Consider the following 18381-nt stretch of genomic DNA (forward strand, 5'->3'; position numbering starts at 1 on the left):
GGTCACATTACCTTGTGTTTGGAGACTGGGAGGGAAGTGGATGTTAAATAATTCACTCCTGCTCACTCTTCTTTTATCATTTCAGGATTTAGATTTAGCCTTATCTGTCTCTGTGGGAAACTACTGTGTTGCTAACAGGTAACCAGGCAGTGGGATGATATGACAGTGTGGTCAAAGCTGTACTTTCTGTTCCCAGTTTTCCATTTAATAATCTGAGCAGAAATTAATAGGAATGTTAAACAGGAGTATGAAATATTATTTTCATTTCTTCCTTCCATTTCTTTGCTCCATAGCAGAATGGAAGATAACCAAATGTCCCTAGAGGCATATCCATTAGTCTAGAACATAGGAAGAGATTTGCAACTGGAGTAAGAACATTTTTACAACATGGCCGTGGCTCTCACAGAGATGAAAATACAGTCAGAAACTCAGCCAGGGGTGCATCTTTCTTTACAGAAAGATTCTGTGTAGAAAAGACAGAATCAACCTTCAATAAATATGTTGGAAACACTTGTTCATAAGAGGTGCTGAGTAGCAGCAGTGGGTGTCAAGTAGTAGTGTTGAGTGCCACATAACAGAGAGGTAAATTGTGATCAAACAAATCACAAATCTGACAAAAAACAAATCACAAATCAGATAGCCAAAAACAAGTAAGAAGGAAATGTAGACAAATTTGACTCATTGCTCATGTATGTATGTATGTGTGTGTGTGTGTGTACATAAATATACATTAAAAATGTTCAAATTTTGCCTTTCAGTCCATCATTGCTTACTCCCCACACTCAATAATCGCTCTGCTCCAATACATAGTGGGGTTAGAAGGTCATTCTTCAGCAGACTTAACAAAGAACAGCTGTTTTCGCACTTAAAGAATTAGCTAGTCAGAGACTAGTTTTGCCAAAAGGACAGAGTTGGTAGGGGGATGTGGAGTTTATTTAACAATCACATGGTAAAGGTGGGAGGAAGAGATATACAAGATTTTTAGCCCATAAACCTTTGCTTTGCTTTGCCAGAAGACATGGTGTCAAAGCCCTTTCCATGGCTGGGCCAGACAGATAACTGTCTAAAAAAATCAGATTTAAACCCTGCTTTTTTAAGTGCATCTAACAGTTCAGCTTTTTTCAACTGGTTCTTACAGGGAAGTAAAATAATCAATTCAGATTATGTGAATAGACTTTGTCTCTCACACAACCCTTCCAAGGCTGTGATGGCACCTGGCTGCTGTCAAACTGTCAAGTTTTGATCTTTTTCTGAGAGGAAAATTTATACATGTAGTACCATTTTTGGTACTACATGTTTTGGTTTGCTTAGCTTTGAAAACCAAATTGGGTTACATCTTCTCTTTTAGGAAAGGGACAAAAAAGGGCATTAAAGTCATAATTTTTCTTGTCTTTTTGTGTTCTTGGAGGTAGTTGAATTGGGAAAATAATGCCTCAGCCCAATTAAAAAAATGAAAGTAACACTAGGTAGAGTGCAAAAATAGAATTAATTTAAAATATTAAAAAAATTATTTACCTGTTAATAGGTTTTGAATAATCTTGATGCTTAAAATACTAAACAAAATTGAAGTAGATAAAAACAATAGGTTTACTTTCATTTTGTATCTTAATATTACCAAAACAAAAGTTTCAGATCCTGTGCTAACACTTCTCCCTGTAAAGGGGCATTCAATATTAAACACCCATGGCAATAAGCAAGTGCTCTGTAGAAAACCAGTATTTTAACTTGACATATCTGATTTCAGCATGACTCCTAATGAATTTGGGTTTTGGTTTTGTATCGTGTATCTGAATGATACCCCTAATGATGGTAGTGACAGGATAACACATGTTTTAACACACCTTTTTAATATTTTGAATGAAAATGTGGGTTTCTGAAGAGAAGAGAAGAGAAGAGAAGAGAAGAGAAGAGAAGAGAAGAGAAGAGAAGAGAAGAGAAGAGAAGAGAAGAGAAGAGAAGAGAAGAGAAGAGAAGAGAAGAGAAGCTGCATGTAAATCTAAACATGGATTTGACAAATATCAAAGACATTATTGAAAATGAAAACAAGAAAAGAAGATAATGCCACAAGAAACTGGCATTATTGTGAAAAACACCCATAAAGCACTCAGAGCTAGAAAAAAAATTAAAAGCTGAAGGAACCATGGAATGACTCATTCTGGAAATTACCAAGGTTGTCACAATACAAAGGAAACAACAGTATCAACACTGAGAAAAAGTTCATTTAGCCTGACAAAAAATGCTGAAATTGATAAAAAGAGACAATTTGAAGAAAATATGTAATATCGCGGGGAAAAGAAAGTTGAACATTAAAGAAATTTGAAAACAAAAGGAAAGGCCTTTCAAAAGGAGAAAAGTTTTGAACAGTAACTAAACAGGGAACAGTTTCTCATCAAGATTTGCTTATGTTTTATAAAAGTACAAGTAGAAATATTGTGTACTAAAAAAAAACTTTATGAAAATCTCCAACATATCTACTATACAGTGAGGTAAATAAGTCATATTTTCATTGCTAAGTCATCAATAAGAATAGTGAGTTTTAAAGAAACAGAAATCTGTAACGTTAGCTACAAGTCCATTTCATATCTGGTTGCTCCTGTGACATGTTTTGGGTTATTTATACCTCATAGAGGAGAGAGAGGAAGCAGTAATACAAATCATGTTTTGAGCTAGTTAATTATTTTCATTACACATTTGTTTATTTCCAAACTAATTTCTGTGAATTTGGCTTGTCACAGTACAAGCTAAAACATCATGAACTGACAGCTAAGGGAAAGATGAAGTGTCACCCTACCACAGCCAAGTGCTCCCTGTACCACAGAGAGCTCTCTCCCTCGCCATTCCTCAGCTCAAGAACCAGAAGGGAATTGTAGAACTTGGCCTCTGTCCTGTGTATTTTCTGAACCACTGACACCCATTCAAAGCAGCTGTAAATTATAATCACAACAGGATATTATAATTTAATTCTTATTCTGGCCAGCTATGCACACACACACTGAAAGGCCAGAGATGAACCTCCTAATCCATCCTAATTATCTCTGCATTATGGGCTATAAAACTGCAGATGAGTTGCTTACTATAGGCATCTGTGGCCATGTTTTAAGGAGACTATATTTTGATGTAAATGTTTGAAATTATGGAGAGTCTAACATATTCTCTGGTGATCTGTCTTAAATGTTTATCATTCACCTCATAAAATTTTATATCTTATTACCTACTGAAAGCTAACTGTCAACATGACAGTTTCAAAATCAGAATCAGTCCAGATTCTCCCTGTGTAGTAATTTACTGTGGAAAACTAGGAAATAGTAGTGCCCTCTGTGAATGCTGTACTTACCCTTCATTGTGGACGTGTTCAAGATGGGTAATTTACTCATGGCATAAATAAAAGGGAATTCTTAAAGGAACCAGTAAGAAAGAAATACACTGACCTATCTAAAGCTTTTCCAGCACATACCTGGGCAGCTAATCATGTTAGCAGCTGTTAAGAGGAGGTCCTTTAGTCTTGTCAGTCACAAACCAGGCAGCAGCCAGCCACAGCTGAGTACCTGGCAATTAAAAAAAACTGCTCAAAAGTTGGTTCCAACATGGATAGAGGAGGAACCTAGAAGTTGCTGCAAGCTCGTGCATACTTAGAAGCAACACAACCGAGTTACATCTACCTATCACCTTGAGAGATAAGCCAAGCAGAGGTACAGTCTGAGTCAGGCATTACTGCAAGCTCTGGCTTTATACTGTACATTACAATGATATATTGTATAATACAATATACTGTATATTACAATAATACCTATGCATACTGCTATGCAATATTGTATTATTCTTACTCCTATTGAAAAACGAAGCCAGTTGCAAAATGGTGTTGAAGCTGGAGTTTATCTCAAATATATGAACTATTTGTATTAGTATCGTGTCTTCCATATGTTTATCAGTGTGTTTGTGCATGCTTGTCTATGCATGGGTTTGAAAATCACTATAACTTTTTCCTGGCATTTAGGTTCATTCAATAAAATGAAAATCAGCTGATTAAAATCTTTAGCATTTTCCCTTAGGACAGTCCTAAAATAGTTTTATATTGGTGGAGCTCAGCACATGAAGCTTGTTACTTCCCATGATGCCGAAAGTCCATTTAACATGAACTGTCACTCAAGTTTTCTCCTAATGAACCAACCCCTATTGTATTTACACTGTAGTACCCTGGAAGATGCTGACCTTGCATGAGAAGACACATCTGCAAACTGCTTTCTAAATACAATTGACTGCTTGAGCATCTTGGCACTTTCTCCGCTAACTTTTGTTCACTCTGAAATTTCTGCTTTGTTTAATGTCAAGATAGCTCATAACATCCCAAAAAGCCAGGTAGAGCAGGTGGAAATTGAAATGAGAGACACACAGGACGTTTGGTTTTGTTTTTGTTTTTTTTTTTTTCTGTCTTTTTTGAAGGACAAGCTGGCAGATGCAGCCCCTGTGCCTGAGGACTGAGAGGCTCGGTGGAGCAGGGTACCTATAATGCACCAAGTGTTTTTACACTTAAGTTGCCCACCATTAAAAGTCGCATCACATCCGAGCAGAATAGGCCGTTTCACTCGGATGCAAACAGTATCACAAACACAGGGACCATTCACACTGCTCCTGGGCTGTGCTTCGGCGGGCCTGGGATGGAGCCGAGGACCGTGTGTACCATCGAACGCTCCCAAAATCTCTTGTGTTTGTCAGGGGTGTTTCCAGCCCCCACTTATCTTTCCCACGAGAGCTCAGGCCGTGGGAAGGCAGGCGCAGCTCGGAGGGCCGGGTGCCCCCCCCGCCGGGTCGGGGTGCGGGCAGGGCAAGGGGGGCTCAGCTGGGGCCCCGCACCACGCGTGCTGCTCTGCATCCCCCGGCCCGCTGCCCGGTCAGCACTTCCCGATGCGCGGGACCTGGTGTTTCTTTGCCTTCACGTTTCACTTCTGGTTTGGGTGGGTTTTGCTTTTTTTTTTTTTTTCTGGTCTTGTTTTGACTTCCCGCAAAAACGGTGCCAGTGCCTGCGCCCTGACCCACTTCTCCGTAGGATAATGATATTCCGCGGCTCCAGCCCCTTCCCCCGCTGCCACTCCAGTTCCCAGGGAACACGCAAACCCTCCGGTTCCCGGGGCAGGGAGCAGCCGGCAAACAGCACCTCCTTGGAGGCGGCTCCGCTCCCAGCGCCGCCGTGCCCCGTGCCCGTTCCCACGGCTGCCCATGGCGGTGCGCGCCCGCAGCGGGCCCCGAGCTCCGAACTCCGACCCTCGGCCCGGGGCCACCGCCTCCATCAGGGTCCTTCCCCCGCTCTCCATGTGCTCCGGGCTGCACCGGCCGGCCGCGCACCCCGCTGACCTCGGAGACCTCCAGAAGCCCAGAGCCACCCCCTATCTAAGCCTCTTATAAAGATCTTGTTAAAGAAATAAACTTTTGTTCCCACGGCAAGGGCAGGCTGGCGCTGTCTGGCGGCCGCTCTCCCTCCGCCAGCGCCGGAGCTGCGTCCCAGCCCTCGACCCCGGGGACACGATCTGCCCGCAGCCGTGTGAACCCCACTCCGTCCCCAGGCCGCCGTTCCCTCCCTCCTGCTTTTTAGGAGGGGGGAGAGGGTTCTGTTCCTCCCGCCCGCGGGTGCGAGCCACCGCACTCGCCGCGCACAACACCCCCGCACACACACCCCCAGCCCCGCACCACACACCCACACCCACCAGCGCGCACGCACACGTATCCACACATACACACATCTACACATATACATACACTCTCGCACGCGCGCACATACGCACTCACACACACACACTGTCACACGTGCGCACACACATACACATACACATACACATATACAGATACTCTCACATATCCACACTCACATACACAGACGCATACACACACACATACAGACTCTCACACAAACTCACATATCCACACTCTCACACACACAATATACACACACACACTCGCATATCCACACACTCTCACATACACACACACACTCTCACACGCGCGCACACGTGCGCGCCCGCCCAGCGGAGCGCGTCTCCGCCCCCCGTGCGCACACACATACCCGGCGCGCACACACACACACACGCACACATACACACACATATCCACACGACACACGAACAGTCGCGACAGACACATCAAGCGGACAGCCGCGCACTCGCAGCCGCCCGGGCACAGCGCACAGCCCGCGCTCCCCCGCAGCCGCTGGCGGCCCCGCCATGCGCTGAGCGGAGCAGCGGCCCCGCCAGCTCCCAGCGCCGCCGATCCCGCCCGCGGCGTGGGGGCGGCCGCCGGGCGCGGTCGCGGCGCGGAGCCGGAGCCCCGCGAGGGAGAGGCGCAGCGCCCGCGGAGGCCGGCGGGCGGGCAGGAGGCTGAGACAGCCGGACAGGCAGGCAGGCAGTCGGAAGGAGACGAGGGACGATTTGGACATGCTCATTCTCGGGAGCTTGGCTGCCTGCATCCAGCTCATCTGTATCATCAGAGTGGGTGAGTGATCTCTACATGAATTCATCTTCGGGCTCCGGAACAACTTTTCTCCCCGGGCTCCGGTGGGTTTTGGTCCCTCTGATCCCTTTTACATAGAAATGCAGGCGCAGTCCGTGCCTGTTCCACACAGCGAAAAGACGCTGTCAACCCCGCGGGTGGGAGCGTTTCTCCTGCTCCCTTTACCCCAGCCGCCGGGCCCCGAGGATGCGCGGTACCCACGGCACGGCCGGCGCTGCTCCGAGCGGAGCTGGCCGGCCCACGCTGCCCCGGCTCCCCGGCGTGCCCCGCTGAGCCCTGCCGGGGTCCGGCCCCGCTGGGAGGGACCGGGTGTGCGCCGGTGACAGGGGAGAAAATCCATGGCCAGCAGCGCTGATATCGATCATCTCCGGGGACGTGGGATATGAGATGCTACTTTAAGATCTCGCATGAACTGTTCGAAGAGAAGGGCATGGTGCAAAATTTCGCTTTAAAATGACTCGTTCTCCCTGAACCGGTAACGTCAGGGGTTGCCCAAAACCGTGCAAAATACGAGTCCGTCATTCACGTGGGACCTCGCATACAGAATATGGATTCGTATATAGATGTTAGTAGGACTGCTTACATAACCAAATTCATTTTCAGCTCGTGCAGACCTGTGCAACTGGAGTGCATCCTAAAAATCATGCCGTTCCCTGTTACATGATAAGATGGGTATTATAACCAGCGTGAGTCACTTAATGCTGTTAGAAGTGCTTCATCAAATAAACACTAACAGCTTTTGTGGTCGGGTTTGTATCCTGATGGATGGTCGTTTTGAATGTATAAGTTCTAATTAAATAGATTACTAGAAAATACCAGTTGGCTGCTTATATTTAAGTATGAGGAACTTGGGAGCTTGGGACCCTTGTGTACAAAACCAGCCTTACAATAGGTCTGCGGTGACAAAGTAGTCACTAACCTACATTTGTCACCCAATAGGTGGAGCTGCTTCTGAAACCATGCAGCTCTATAAACAAAGATCGGGGTTAGGTTTCACTTCTAATTTAGTACCAAGTTCTGCTAGTTAGGGAAAACTACTTTTTTATTTTATGGGAAGAATGTTTTTGCCTCTTCAGAAAATACCGTGGAATGATTTAACTATAAACGTGATGAATGTAATTGATTTTCAGTTAAAATGTATCATATTTGTAAGAACATTAATAACATTTTAATGTCACTTTTAAACTAACCTATTCCTAAAAATAAGGTGCTTACTTCAATTCTCTTACTTCAAATAGTTCTCTTATACTATGGCAAAGAATGGTCTGTTATAAAACTTTTGATAAGTTTCAATAATGTCTTACATTGACAACCTGTTTCCTAAAATCAGGTGTACTCCCAAGTCTGTTTAAACACAAAAAATTAGCAGGTGCTTTTACAGATATATGAAAATGTTTGAGAACAGATCAAGTATATGATAATGTCATCATAATGTAATATAACTAAATTAAATTTTGGAAAGAACTTCCCTATTCAGGTGATCCTATCACACTGGAAGCAATGCAAGACATAAACATAATTTTGTAACCTTTTTTGTTCATCTGTTTTAAATAATTTCATCTAGCATCTTATTAGAAATAAGCTGGTTTTATGTAATATAAGTTGTACATATGTGTGTTATATTATTATATTTACAAGATCTGACAGGATGGGAAAAGGTTTTCTACTCACACTCAAGATTTAAGTGTAGGTACTTTTTGTTTCTCTAGACAGATGTACTATTGTTTTCAAACCTGACCTGGAGAGGACCCCCTTTCTAGATGTGATGGATTGATTTGGTTGCAGTGGTGCATCCTTCTGAAGACTGATGAGCTAGACTTGTCAGTGCGTTCAACACTATGATTGTTTCCAAGAATGAATAACTGGTACAGGCTATTAGATTGCTTTAATCAGATTTCATTTGAATATGTTCCTGTTGGATTACCTCTCTGTAACAAATATGCTATTTTTTTTTCATAAAATATAAAATAAATTATTGCATACCACAATGTATGGTTCCAAGGGTTTGGTGAGTGAGAAGAGCTGGATGGGACTGTCTGGCTCTTACCATTAAATATTTCTGATGCAGAAGAAGCCAGACCCAGGGCTCTGTGAATGGATTGGTGATGGAGAGCATGGCAATGAGGAGCCTATGCTTATTAGCGTGAGGCTAGGCAACATGGAGATCCCAGCCTCATTTGCTTGTAGTTTCAAAAAATGTTGTTAAGTCCTTAGCTGGTCTGGTACAGAGCTCTATCAGTGGTTCTTTCCAGGGAATCTGATTGGGAGATTTGCTGTTGACATCGGGAGATTCATCAGGGAAGTCTGTCTCATATGTGTCCAAAAAAGACAAGCCAAGTCAGCCTCACTGTTAGAGCAGATGGAGGCAGAAAATTCTTCTGGGAATGACAAGACAGTGACAGTTCATTCTTTGCCTTACTGAAGAAATGCTTAGGAGCTTAATTCTAATATCCCTGCTGAGTTATGAACAGCGCCTTCCTTCACAGTGCTACTGAGGCCAAGGAACTTGATTACATCAAGTACTGATGTAATTATTTATGGAGCAGGGCATTAGCTGAGTCCTCTCAGTGAGTGCTGTTCAGTGAAGTCCAGTGAAACCTGTGGAGTGAGATGCTATTCAGCCACAAGAGCTCATAAGAAATCCTATGCCATTGTTTGTGAACACAAACAATGTGTGGTTAGAGATTTCCTATTAAGTTCTTTCTTTTACTGAGATTAAAGGGGAAAAACAAACCAACCCTATATGGACAATTCACTTGGTTTTTTACATTTTTATTTTAAATGAGAAATTTATGAATCTGTAATCTTCAGCCTGCATGTACCTCAGACTGAAGGCACTCTTTGAAAATCTGCCCTGGCTTGCTGATGTGTTCCATATAACCTGAAAGTCAATGAGGTGTGTCCTTTTTGTGCCTTTTGTTGCATTTTTCCTATGGAAATAATATCTGGAGCCTTTTCAATAAGTAGACTATTTATGAATCTGTGTAGGCAAGAAAATGCTCATAGAAAAAGGAACATATTTTAACAAATTAGACTGTAATTGTGGTTAAATTTGGGTAAAAGAAGTGTAAATATTTAGGCAAGAGTTAAAAATATTGCATGCTTTCTTTAGCAAAATGTATGAGTAATTTCCCCAAATAAGGTAAAAACTGTCTCTAGAATTAGCTAATCTGCATCTTACTGCTGTCACTGTCCAGCCTCAGCCAGGGTTTTACCTCTCAAAATGCAGCTCATTAATCTATGAATTGCTTAATTAGTTGTGTCTCAGTTTAATTTCTCACTATCTAGAAAAGATCTCTTAGTTTGTTTCTGGCATCCCTGTGCCATGACTTTACACACAAAGATGGTAATAATTCCCTAAATATTCTTATTTTTCCTACACAACTGACATCAGGGCGGTATTTCCAAGCTGTCAGGCAGCAAGCACCTCACTATCAACATGAAAGCAACTTCTCTGCACTCTTTACTGGAGGGCCACTATGAAAAATTATGAGTCTATGAAGCAGAGCATCCCTTTGGCTTCCCAAATCCAATCACACTTGGTGTTCATTCTCATGTCCACACGTTTGGTTTAAGTAAGGCCTTAGACTATTAAAGGACTGTGGGATCAGATCCTTCTGTTTTGCACTGATGTCTTATTTTGGAAATATTTTTGTAGACCAGTTACTTGGCACACTTAAAACTGAATTACATTGCAGTAATATTAATGTGTATTACTTCAAACGCTTTAGCACATTTTATCTTAAGATTATATGTTCCTATGGATGATGATACATAGCTCCTGTGGAGACATTTAATCCTGCCATATCTAACATATAAGAGCTAAAACAAAAACTGAGAATTTTAGAACTGATTTTTTTTCTACTTTAACCACCTATATTGTGGCCATATATATGTTATGCATTTTTTTACCATAGAGATTTATTTATAAGTATCAAAATCTAAATACACAGTATGGATTTATTTTAGGGTCAAATTTTGGCAGGTATGAAAAGTGACAAAATTAATGGCATTTTAAAATTAATGTCAGTTTAGCCAAATATTTACTTAGCACACTAGTCATCTGTAGGACATACCTAAAATAGTTATGTAGTTTTCAACATGGAATCAATACAATTTATAAGAAGAGTTTTTTCAACTGGATTTGGCCTTACTTCATCTCTGAATTTACCCTTTTATCTGGATTCCTGGAGAGAAATGAAATAGTGAGTGAAAACTAAGATGGTAATTTGAAAATATTATCATTATAATCTGTATTGTAAATTAGGATGTTAATTTATGAAAATAGGCACTTGCCCATTTCTTAAGGAGGGCTATTCCCTAGATATTCAGTGCTCATCATTTAAGTGGCCACTTCCCACTATGAGATCTCTAATTAGGAATTTAAGGGTGAACAGATTCTGTTCTTTCCCTGACAATTTCAATTCCTCTTCAAATGTGCTGTGCTTCTCAGTATTCCCCGTAGGGCTGGAAGTCTGTGGCAGTTCCGGAGCCCCCAGCTCCCATTTAACAGCTCCGTTCTCACAGCTTCTTGCACCATTTATGTGGCTTTCCTGTACAAGACATCCTTTGGCTATTCAATAAGCTTCTTTTCCCATAAAGACAAAAGTTACCTTTTTGAATACATGTCAAGCCTTCTGTATTAGAAAGATGAATCTACAGGAAGAAAAGGACTTACAGTATTAAATAAACCAGATCCACTAAATGAAAGATAGCAAATATTTCAAAGAGGCTGGGACTATAAATGAAACTTGGCTCCTGCAGGTTGTTGAGGAGCTGTTGGCGGCAGAATACTTTTGTAGGAAGGTGTGGTGCAGGTTGCTTGTTGAATACAAATTACTGATGTTGGTCCATTCAGTCGTGAGGCTAAACTGGAAATAACTGGAAATTTTAGAAACAAGGTGAGGGTTTATTTGCATCACTGGCGGGTAATTATGGTGCTATCTGATATAGGTGAAATAATAGACTTTTTAAGTAAAGCAGACAGTGTGTGAGAGTGTCAGATTATTCTAGATGAGGCAGGTCTCTCGAAAACTGCTATTTGCCCATACACGGCTTTAGTTTTCATCCATTGGAAGTAGTTATATTTCAGGCTACAAATCAATAGTTTTCATTACTGTTTGAAGACCCCAGGAGCTATTGTTTGAGTTAGTTAATTTCAGATCTCATTATTGTGGTGGAAGTCACAAGGACGGTGAAAGTGCCATCCTACATCTGCTCAGGAATGCTTGGCAATGGAACTAGGATGCCTGTGGAACTCAGGTGTCTAAACCCAAAATTTTAATAAAAATTTTCCCTGACTCAGCTTGTACCTTGATGGCTTCCAGGAAGTTTTCAGGTAGCTACAGTTCCTCTCCTGCCTATGCCTTACCTGACCTTATTGTGTGCGTCTCAGCACCTCTTTTACTCCAAAGTTTCGTTGGATCCACATGCAAGTGTCCTTTCAGGTGACTTTCCTGAACCTTAAGTCAGTAAGGCTTCCTTAAATATCTGCTGACAGAATCAGGTGTCGATCTGCCTTGCTGCTGCTTGTGTTCAGGACAAAGGACAAGGTGGTGGCTGTGCCACCTTCTCGTGTTGTAGCCCAGCCACTGAAGCCTTTTACCCAGACAGTCTAGAGAGCAGGCCTGATCTGAGATAAAGGGATTTGAACCTACATCTTCTGTCTCCAAACATTAGGTTTTGTCAAATCAGAAGACTTTTCATACTTCTTGTGTAATATGAAGCAATCAAGCTTATTTTTCTAAATTAAAAAACATAAAATTGAGAGGATTCTGGGCAAGATCTTGAAAGAGGGTTGCTAAGCAGTTAGAAACCACATCTATTTCAGAAGTTTTTGGAGCTGGAAATGGAACCTGGGAAAGTTTGCAAGAAAATTTTCCAGCATATAAGTTTGCCTTTTTCTCACTGTTCCTTAAGCATCCACTTCAGGCTTCTGAAGTAAGGACTCTGAATTAATATGATGCTACAGCAAGACAGGAAATATAAGTTCTTATGCCTCCTCCTACTCAGTATTTCATTATCTACTAGCTGGATACAATGCATAAATCACTATCCCTGCCTTTTCTCTGGTTGTGCTCTGAAAAAGATCAGATTTTGCTTGTTTCTTTAATAGCTCCAGATACTTATTCAAAGAAGGGAACTCTGGGCTGCAGTTTTGAAAGACTACCCTCTCAAAGGAGAGCAAAGCTGAAATGTTTTTTCAGCAACTCAGCATTTTACATCAGCTGTCCTGGTCAGATGAGTACCACTTGGGCAAGCCAGTTGCTTCTTACTGCACTCAGCTGCTTAGATCACCTAAGACAGTGGAGCAGCCTGAACTTCAAGGCTCTGGAGCCTGCTGCTATTGCCTGGAGTGGGTAATTCTCTTAAAGCTGTCTTGCACTTGAATTTTTTTCTAAGTCAAGGCACCACAGTTTCAGATTCAGCAGCTAAAAAAGAGGCTAGATGTACTTTGGCCACTTGCCATATAAAAAGCACTATTGCCTTATCTAGATTTTTCCAGCATTCAGTTACACATACAAGGTGACATGTTTGAGGTTTTTTTACTATCCTTTATGTTTCACTAAATGTAAAGAATATAGTTACTTTGAAATTTTCTCTGTGATATTGACATATTAAATATCCTAATGTGCAGGTAGCATTCAGTAACTTATATTTCTGTATGAAGCTACCAGGACTTCTCACCTGACCAGTGAGAGATTTCATTTGAAGTTTTTAGGAGCACTATATCTGTTAGTAATTTGGCTGGGAATTGCTGTCCTCATTGCCAAAAAACTTCTGCTAAATATTGGATTACCGGAAGGCTTAAATATAAAGTAGTAACATTTGAAAAGTATCCATCTTCACTGCCTCATTTATCTGTTTGCTGAGGTAGGATAAAAGTAAAGCAGGGAAGAAGAGGTTAAATGGTAATATCAAAAGGGCAAATAAGAGACATTAAAAGCACTTTAACTGTGTTAAAATCATGTTACAAAAAATTGGTCTTCAAAATCCCATAAATTAAGAATGTTGTATAAAAATAAATCACATCAAATGTATCTTAGTGAAAGACAGAGTTTTGTAAATTCTGGAACAGAATGTAACAAAGAATTCCTGACTAATTTAAAATTTGTCATGCTAAGTTCTTTAATTAGAACAGATTTTTTTTAATAAGCTGTCCAGGCTAGATGAAATATTTTCCTAAAGAAAATGGAAGGATTTATTGAATTCATTGAGATTTAGACTGGTTTGTATCACAATGCTTCAGAATACACTTTTCCAAAAATAATGTCTTTTCAAAGCTTAAAAAAAAACCTAAAAAAGATAAATCTGTGATGTTCTGCAGGGGCAGCATATACTGAAAAACAGAAAGCTTTTTGAAAGCTACAGCAAATATTTTGAGGAAAAAATAAGCCTTTAAAATCAGCATTTTAAAAAAGACTTGATTCTTCAATTGCTTTATATGCTGAACTCCATGATTTCAGCAGAAGTTCCCAAAAAGAAAAACATCTGCTTGCTGAGACTAAATAGCTAATGATCAGAGTAACAGCTGGCTTTATAAAAGGGACCTAATATTGCTCTGGGCAATTTTTCTTCTGGCTCCATCCCCAAACTGACCAACTGTGTTTGATCTATTTCTAGTCATTTAGAAAAGTCATTTAGTTTCAAGTGTATGCCAGTTAGTTCTTTCAGTACCTTTTGTAAGTCTTATTCTGATAGGTGTGTCTAAGTATGATTACTAACAAATTTGTCAGGCTGGGACTTCCTGAGTGGCCCAAGAGCCTTCTTCCAGCTTCTTGGAGCACTCCAGTTGGTTGTCTGTGATGTGCCATTCCAAATGGTGCACTGGCCACACTACCCACCCACCTGCCATTTGCACAGAGTTTGGGGAGAGTCTTGTGTGATCTGTGCCTACCTCTTTCTTCAAAGCTTTGAGTTTTGGTCACTACCTTTGCATTTTATCTATCTTGCAATGTTGCAGAAAAACTGACTTTCTGTTGGTTTTGGGTTTTTTCTAACACACTTGAAGTTTGTGTTAAAAAAACAATGAGAGAAGGTTTTAGAAGACCTATACAAGTTTTAGGGTAGCACTTACACAAACCCAAATGACTGTAAACTGGCAATGTGGAAATTTATACTGAAAACTCAGAAAGGTTTCTAATCATGGGCGTGGGCAAACAGGAGCGTGGCACATCTCTGACGACATGGCACAGCAGTTCACACAGGCAGGGCAGGCAGGGCTGCAGGTTTCCTCCTGCTAGTGGGGTTTTTAGTTTGTTGTTTGTTGTGTTTTGTTAGTTGGTTGGTTTTGGATTTTTTGTTAGTTATGGTTTTTACACGATGAACAACTGCAGTTTGTAAAAATGTGCATAGCAAAATAGAACCCTCCAAAAAGGATCCATCTGTCCAGACCCCTCTCTGTGACAGAGTGTTTGAGCCTGTCTGTGGTACCAGGGGGCATTGCAGGGGAAGCCTGCCTGAGGTGTGGACAGGTAAATGATCTCCTTTCACTGGCGGCTGAGCTTAGGGAGGAAGCTGAAAGACTAAGGTGTAATAGAGAAATTTAAACAGAAATAGATGGGTAGAAGTCCTTAGAAACAAAGGAGTCCAGGAAAGGTGGGCATGCTTCAAAACAGAGATCTTGAGGGCACAGGAGCAGACTGTCCCTGTGTGCTGAAAGATGAGTTGATGAGGCAAACATCCAGCCTGGATGAGCAATGAGGTTCCTAAGGAAGTTAAAAATAAAAAAAGGGTGTATTGTCTTTGGAAGGAGGGTCAGGTCTCTCAGGAAGTATTTAAGGGGACTGCTAGGGCATGTAGGAAAAAAATCAGGGAGGCCAAAGCTCAGTTTGAACTTAATTTGGAAACTTTTGTAAAGGATAATAAAAAATGTTTATACAAATATATTAATGGTAAAAGGAAGGGTAAGACCAGCCTTTGTTTGCTACTGGATGGGAGGGAACTGGAGATGAGAAGGCAGAAATGCTTTACACCCTCTTTGCCTCAGTCTTTAGTGGGAAGATGGCTTGTCCTCAGGACAGCTGTCCTCCTGGGCTGGTGGATGGTGCCAGGGAGCAGAATGGCCCCCCTATTATCCAGGAGGAGGCAGTCAGAGAACTGCTGAGACGCTTGGATGTTCATAAATCTATGGGCCCAGATGGGATCCATCCCAGGGTGATGAGGGAGCTGGCAGATGAGCTTGTTAAGCCACTCTCCATCATTTACCAACAGTCCTGGCTCACTGAGGAGGTTGAAGGTGACTGGAAGCTGGCCGGTGTGATGCCCATTCACAAAAAGGTTGGGAAGGAGGATCCTGTTAATTATAGGCCAGTTAGCCTGCCCTCAGTACTGGGTAAGGTTATGGAACAGTTTATACTGAGTGTAATCACACAGCACTTACAGGATGGCCAGGGTATCAGACGCAGCCAGCATGGTGGGTTTAGGAGGGGTAGGTCGTGTTTGACCAACCTGATCTCCTGTTATGACCAAGCGACCCACCTGGTGGATGCAGGGAAGGCTGTGGACGTTTTCTGGACTTCAGCAAGGCCTTTGACACTGTCTCCCACAGCACACTCCTGGAAAAGCTGCAGCCCAGAGCTTGGACAGGAGCACTCTGTGCTGGGTTAGGAACTGTCTGGATGGCCAGGGAGTGGTGGTGAATGGTGCTGCAGCCAGCTGGGGGCCAGTCACAAGGGGTGCCCCTCAGGGGTCTGTGCTGGGCCAGTTCTGTTCAATATTTTTGTTGATGACATGGGTGATGGGATTGAGTCTTTCATCCTAAATTTGCAGACGACACTGAGCTGGGAGCGTGTGTTGATCTGTTGCAGGGTAGGATGGCTCTGCAGAGAGACCTGGAACAGTTGCATGGATGGGCAGATGAAGCTTAATAAGTGCAAGTGCAGAGTCCTGCACTTTGACCACAATAACTCCCTGTAATGTTATAGGCTGGGGATGGTGTGGGTGGACAGTGCTCAGGTGGAAAGGGACCTGGGGGTGCTGGCTGACAGTCAGCTGAACATGAGCCAGCACTGTGCCCAGGTGGCCAAGAAGGCCAAGGGCATCCTGGCCTGTGTCAGGAATGGGTGGCCAGCAGGAGCAGGGAGGTCATTCTTCCCCTGTACTCAGCACTGGTGAGGGCACACCTTGAGTGCTGTGTCCAGTTCTGGCCCCTCAGTTTGGGAAGGACATTGAGACTCTCGAGCGCGTCCAGAGGAGGCAACAAGGCTGGAGAGGGGCTGGGAACACAAGCCCCGTGAGGAATGACTGAGGGAGCTGGGGGTGTTAGTCTGGAGAAAAGGAGACTCAGAGGTGCCCTTATCACTGTCTGCAATTCCCTGAAAGGTGGCTGTAGCCAGGGGGGGTTGGTCTCTTTCTCCAGGCAGCAACTGACGGAATGAGAGGACACAGTCTCAAGCAGTGCCAAGGGAAATAAATATAGGTTGGATATTAGGAAAATGTTATTTGCAGAAAGAGTGATAAAGTTCTGGAATGGCCTGCCCGGGGAGGTGGTGGAGTCACCATCCCTGGATGTGTTTTAAAAAAGACTGGATGTGGCACTCATGGTTTAGTTGAGGTGTTAGGGCGTGGGTTGGACTCTATGAGCTTGAGGTGTCTTCCAATCTAGTGATTCTGTGATTACAGTAGTGGAATCCTGAAAAATGTTTCCAATGTGGGAGCAAAAGGCCAACCTATTTTTCTGGTGTTTTTTACTTTCTTTTTAATTGTAGAGTACTATGTTTTTTATAAGAGCCCGTGGCACCTGAAGCAGGAGAGAGCCCTGTCAATGATCTAGCAGTTCCTGTCAGTGAGTAGCACGGCACAGTTTCAAACTGTGCAAAAAGAAGCAGAGTTCATCTGGCTGTGCCAGCCAGCTGCCCACCAAAACAACATAAACCAGTCATTCCTCGTGAGGGACTGGTACATTTGTAAGCTGAGGTACTGAGTGCTCATTTAGCATCTCAAGTACCTCTCAGCATTTCAAAATACATACAGTAAAAGAAAGAAAAATATAAATAGGAGGCTATATACCATAAATACAATATAAAACCATGAGACTTAAAAATTTACATTTTGAGTTTGGTTATTGTGTTTTGAGGCTGTTGACCATTTGCTATTTTAAATAAGATTACTTGTAGAAGTATAAGGTAAGAAACCTCCTTTAAAGGAAAGTATTTGAAATTGCTCATGTGGTTGTGTGACATCAGGGGCTAGAGGAAGAGTTTAAATACTAGCCAAATCTTGGAGATCTGGCAGTGTCCTCACTCCCACACCTGATACAACCATAGGAGATTTCAGTTCGTTTTATTTCAGTGTCAGATTTTGCATTGGCTGAATTCTGAGAGTATTCTCAGGCTCATCTGCCCATTACTCATTAATCCTCTCCATGTCCACCTCTCATATTCTCGTATAAGTGTTTGGCCTCTCTGTCAGCCCCATTTCTCATTACATGCACATTTTGCTAAAGAAACAGGCAGTTACATGGTAGTTTACTCATGTAAAATTACTCCAGCAGCTTTCTCAGGGTTCTGTTTGACTGGTTTCTGCACTCCTTTTAAAGCATAATTCTTATATACCTGGTGTAATTCTTTTCCCCTGTTTGTTCCTCCTCCTTTATTTGGCATGAAGAAAAAGGGATTTCTGTTTTGTTTAGTGCTTTCTCTGTATAGTAAAAAATTAGGCAAACATAAATCAATATGCATTAGAACTAAGCAAACGTTGGTTAAAAATGTAAATTACTGATTTTGTTTCTCTTTGAGTTTTATTTTCTGTGCTGTTGCCTAATCATCTTCAAAAGTTTATGTTTTGGTATGTCTTTATGAGAGACAGAAAAGTTTCTGTATTTAGAAGTTATGTATGTATTTGACCAGTGTCAAGACAGAATTACATTCAACAGAATTCATT

The 18381-nt window shown here is 42.2% G+C and overlaps 1 protein-coding gene across 7 annotated transcripts in view; it reads left to right on the forward strand.

Annotated features, from left to right (window-relative positions):
* Positions 1-5592: 5592 nt before the first annotated feature.
* PTPRZ1 (protein tyrosine phosphatase receptor type Z1) overlaps positions 5593-18381 on the forward strand; it is a 132735-nt gene continuing 119946 nt past the window's right edge. For 3 of the 7 annotated variants that reach the window (XM_064702715.1, XM_064702716.1, XM_064702719.1), the window contains exon 1: positions 5594-6480. In XM_064702715.1, coding sequence (XP_064558785.1) covers positions 6423-6480 — 58 coding nt within the window. In that variant the 5' untranslated portion in view covers positions 5594-6422. Of the gene's footprint in view, positions 6481-18381 lie in introns of all 7 variants that reach the window. The other 4 variants (XM_064702717.1, XM_064702718.1, XM_064702720.1 and 1 more) reach the window with 2 other exon arrangements.

Source organism: Zonotrichia leucophrys, chromosome 1A (assembly GCF_028769735.1).
Source record: "Zonotrichia leucophrys gambelii isolate GWCS_2022_RI chromosome 1A, RI_Zleu_2.0, whole genome shotgun sequence".
Lineage (NCBI taxonomy): Eukaryota > Metazoa > Chordata > Aves > Passeriformes > Passerellidae > Zonotrichia > Zonotrichia leucophrys.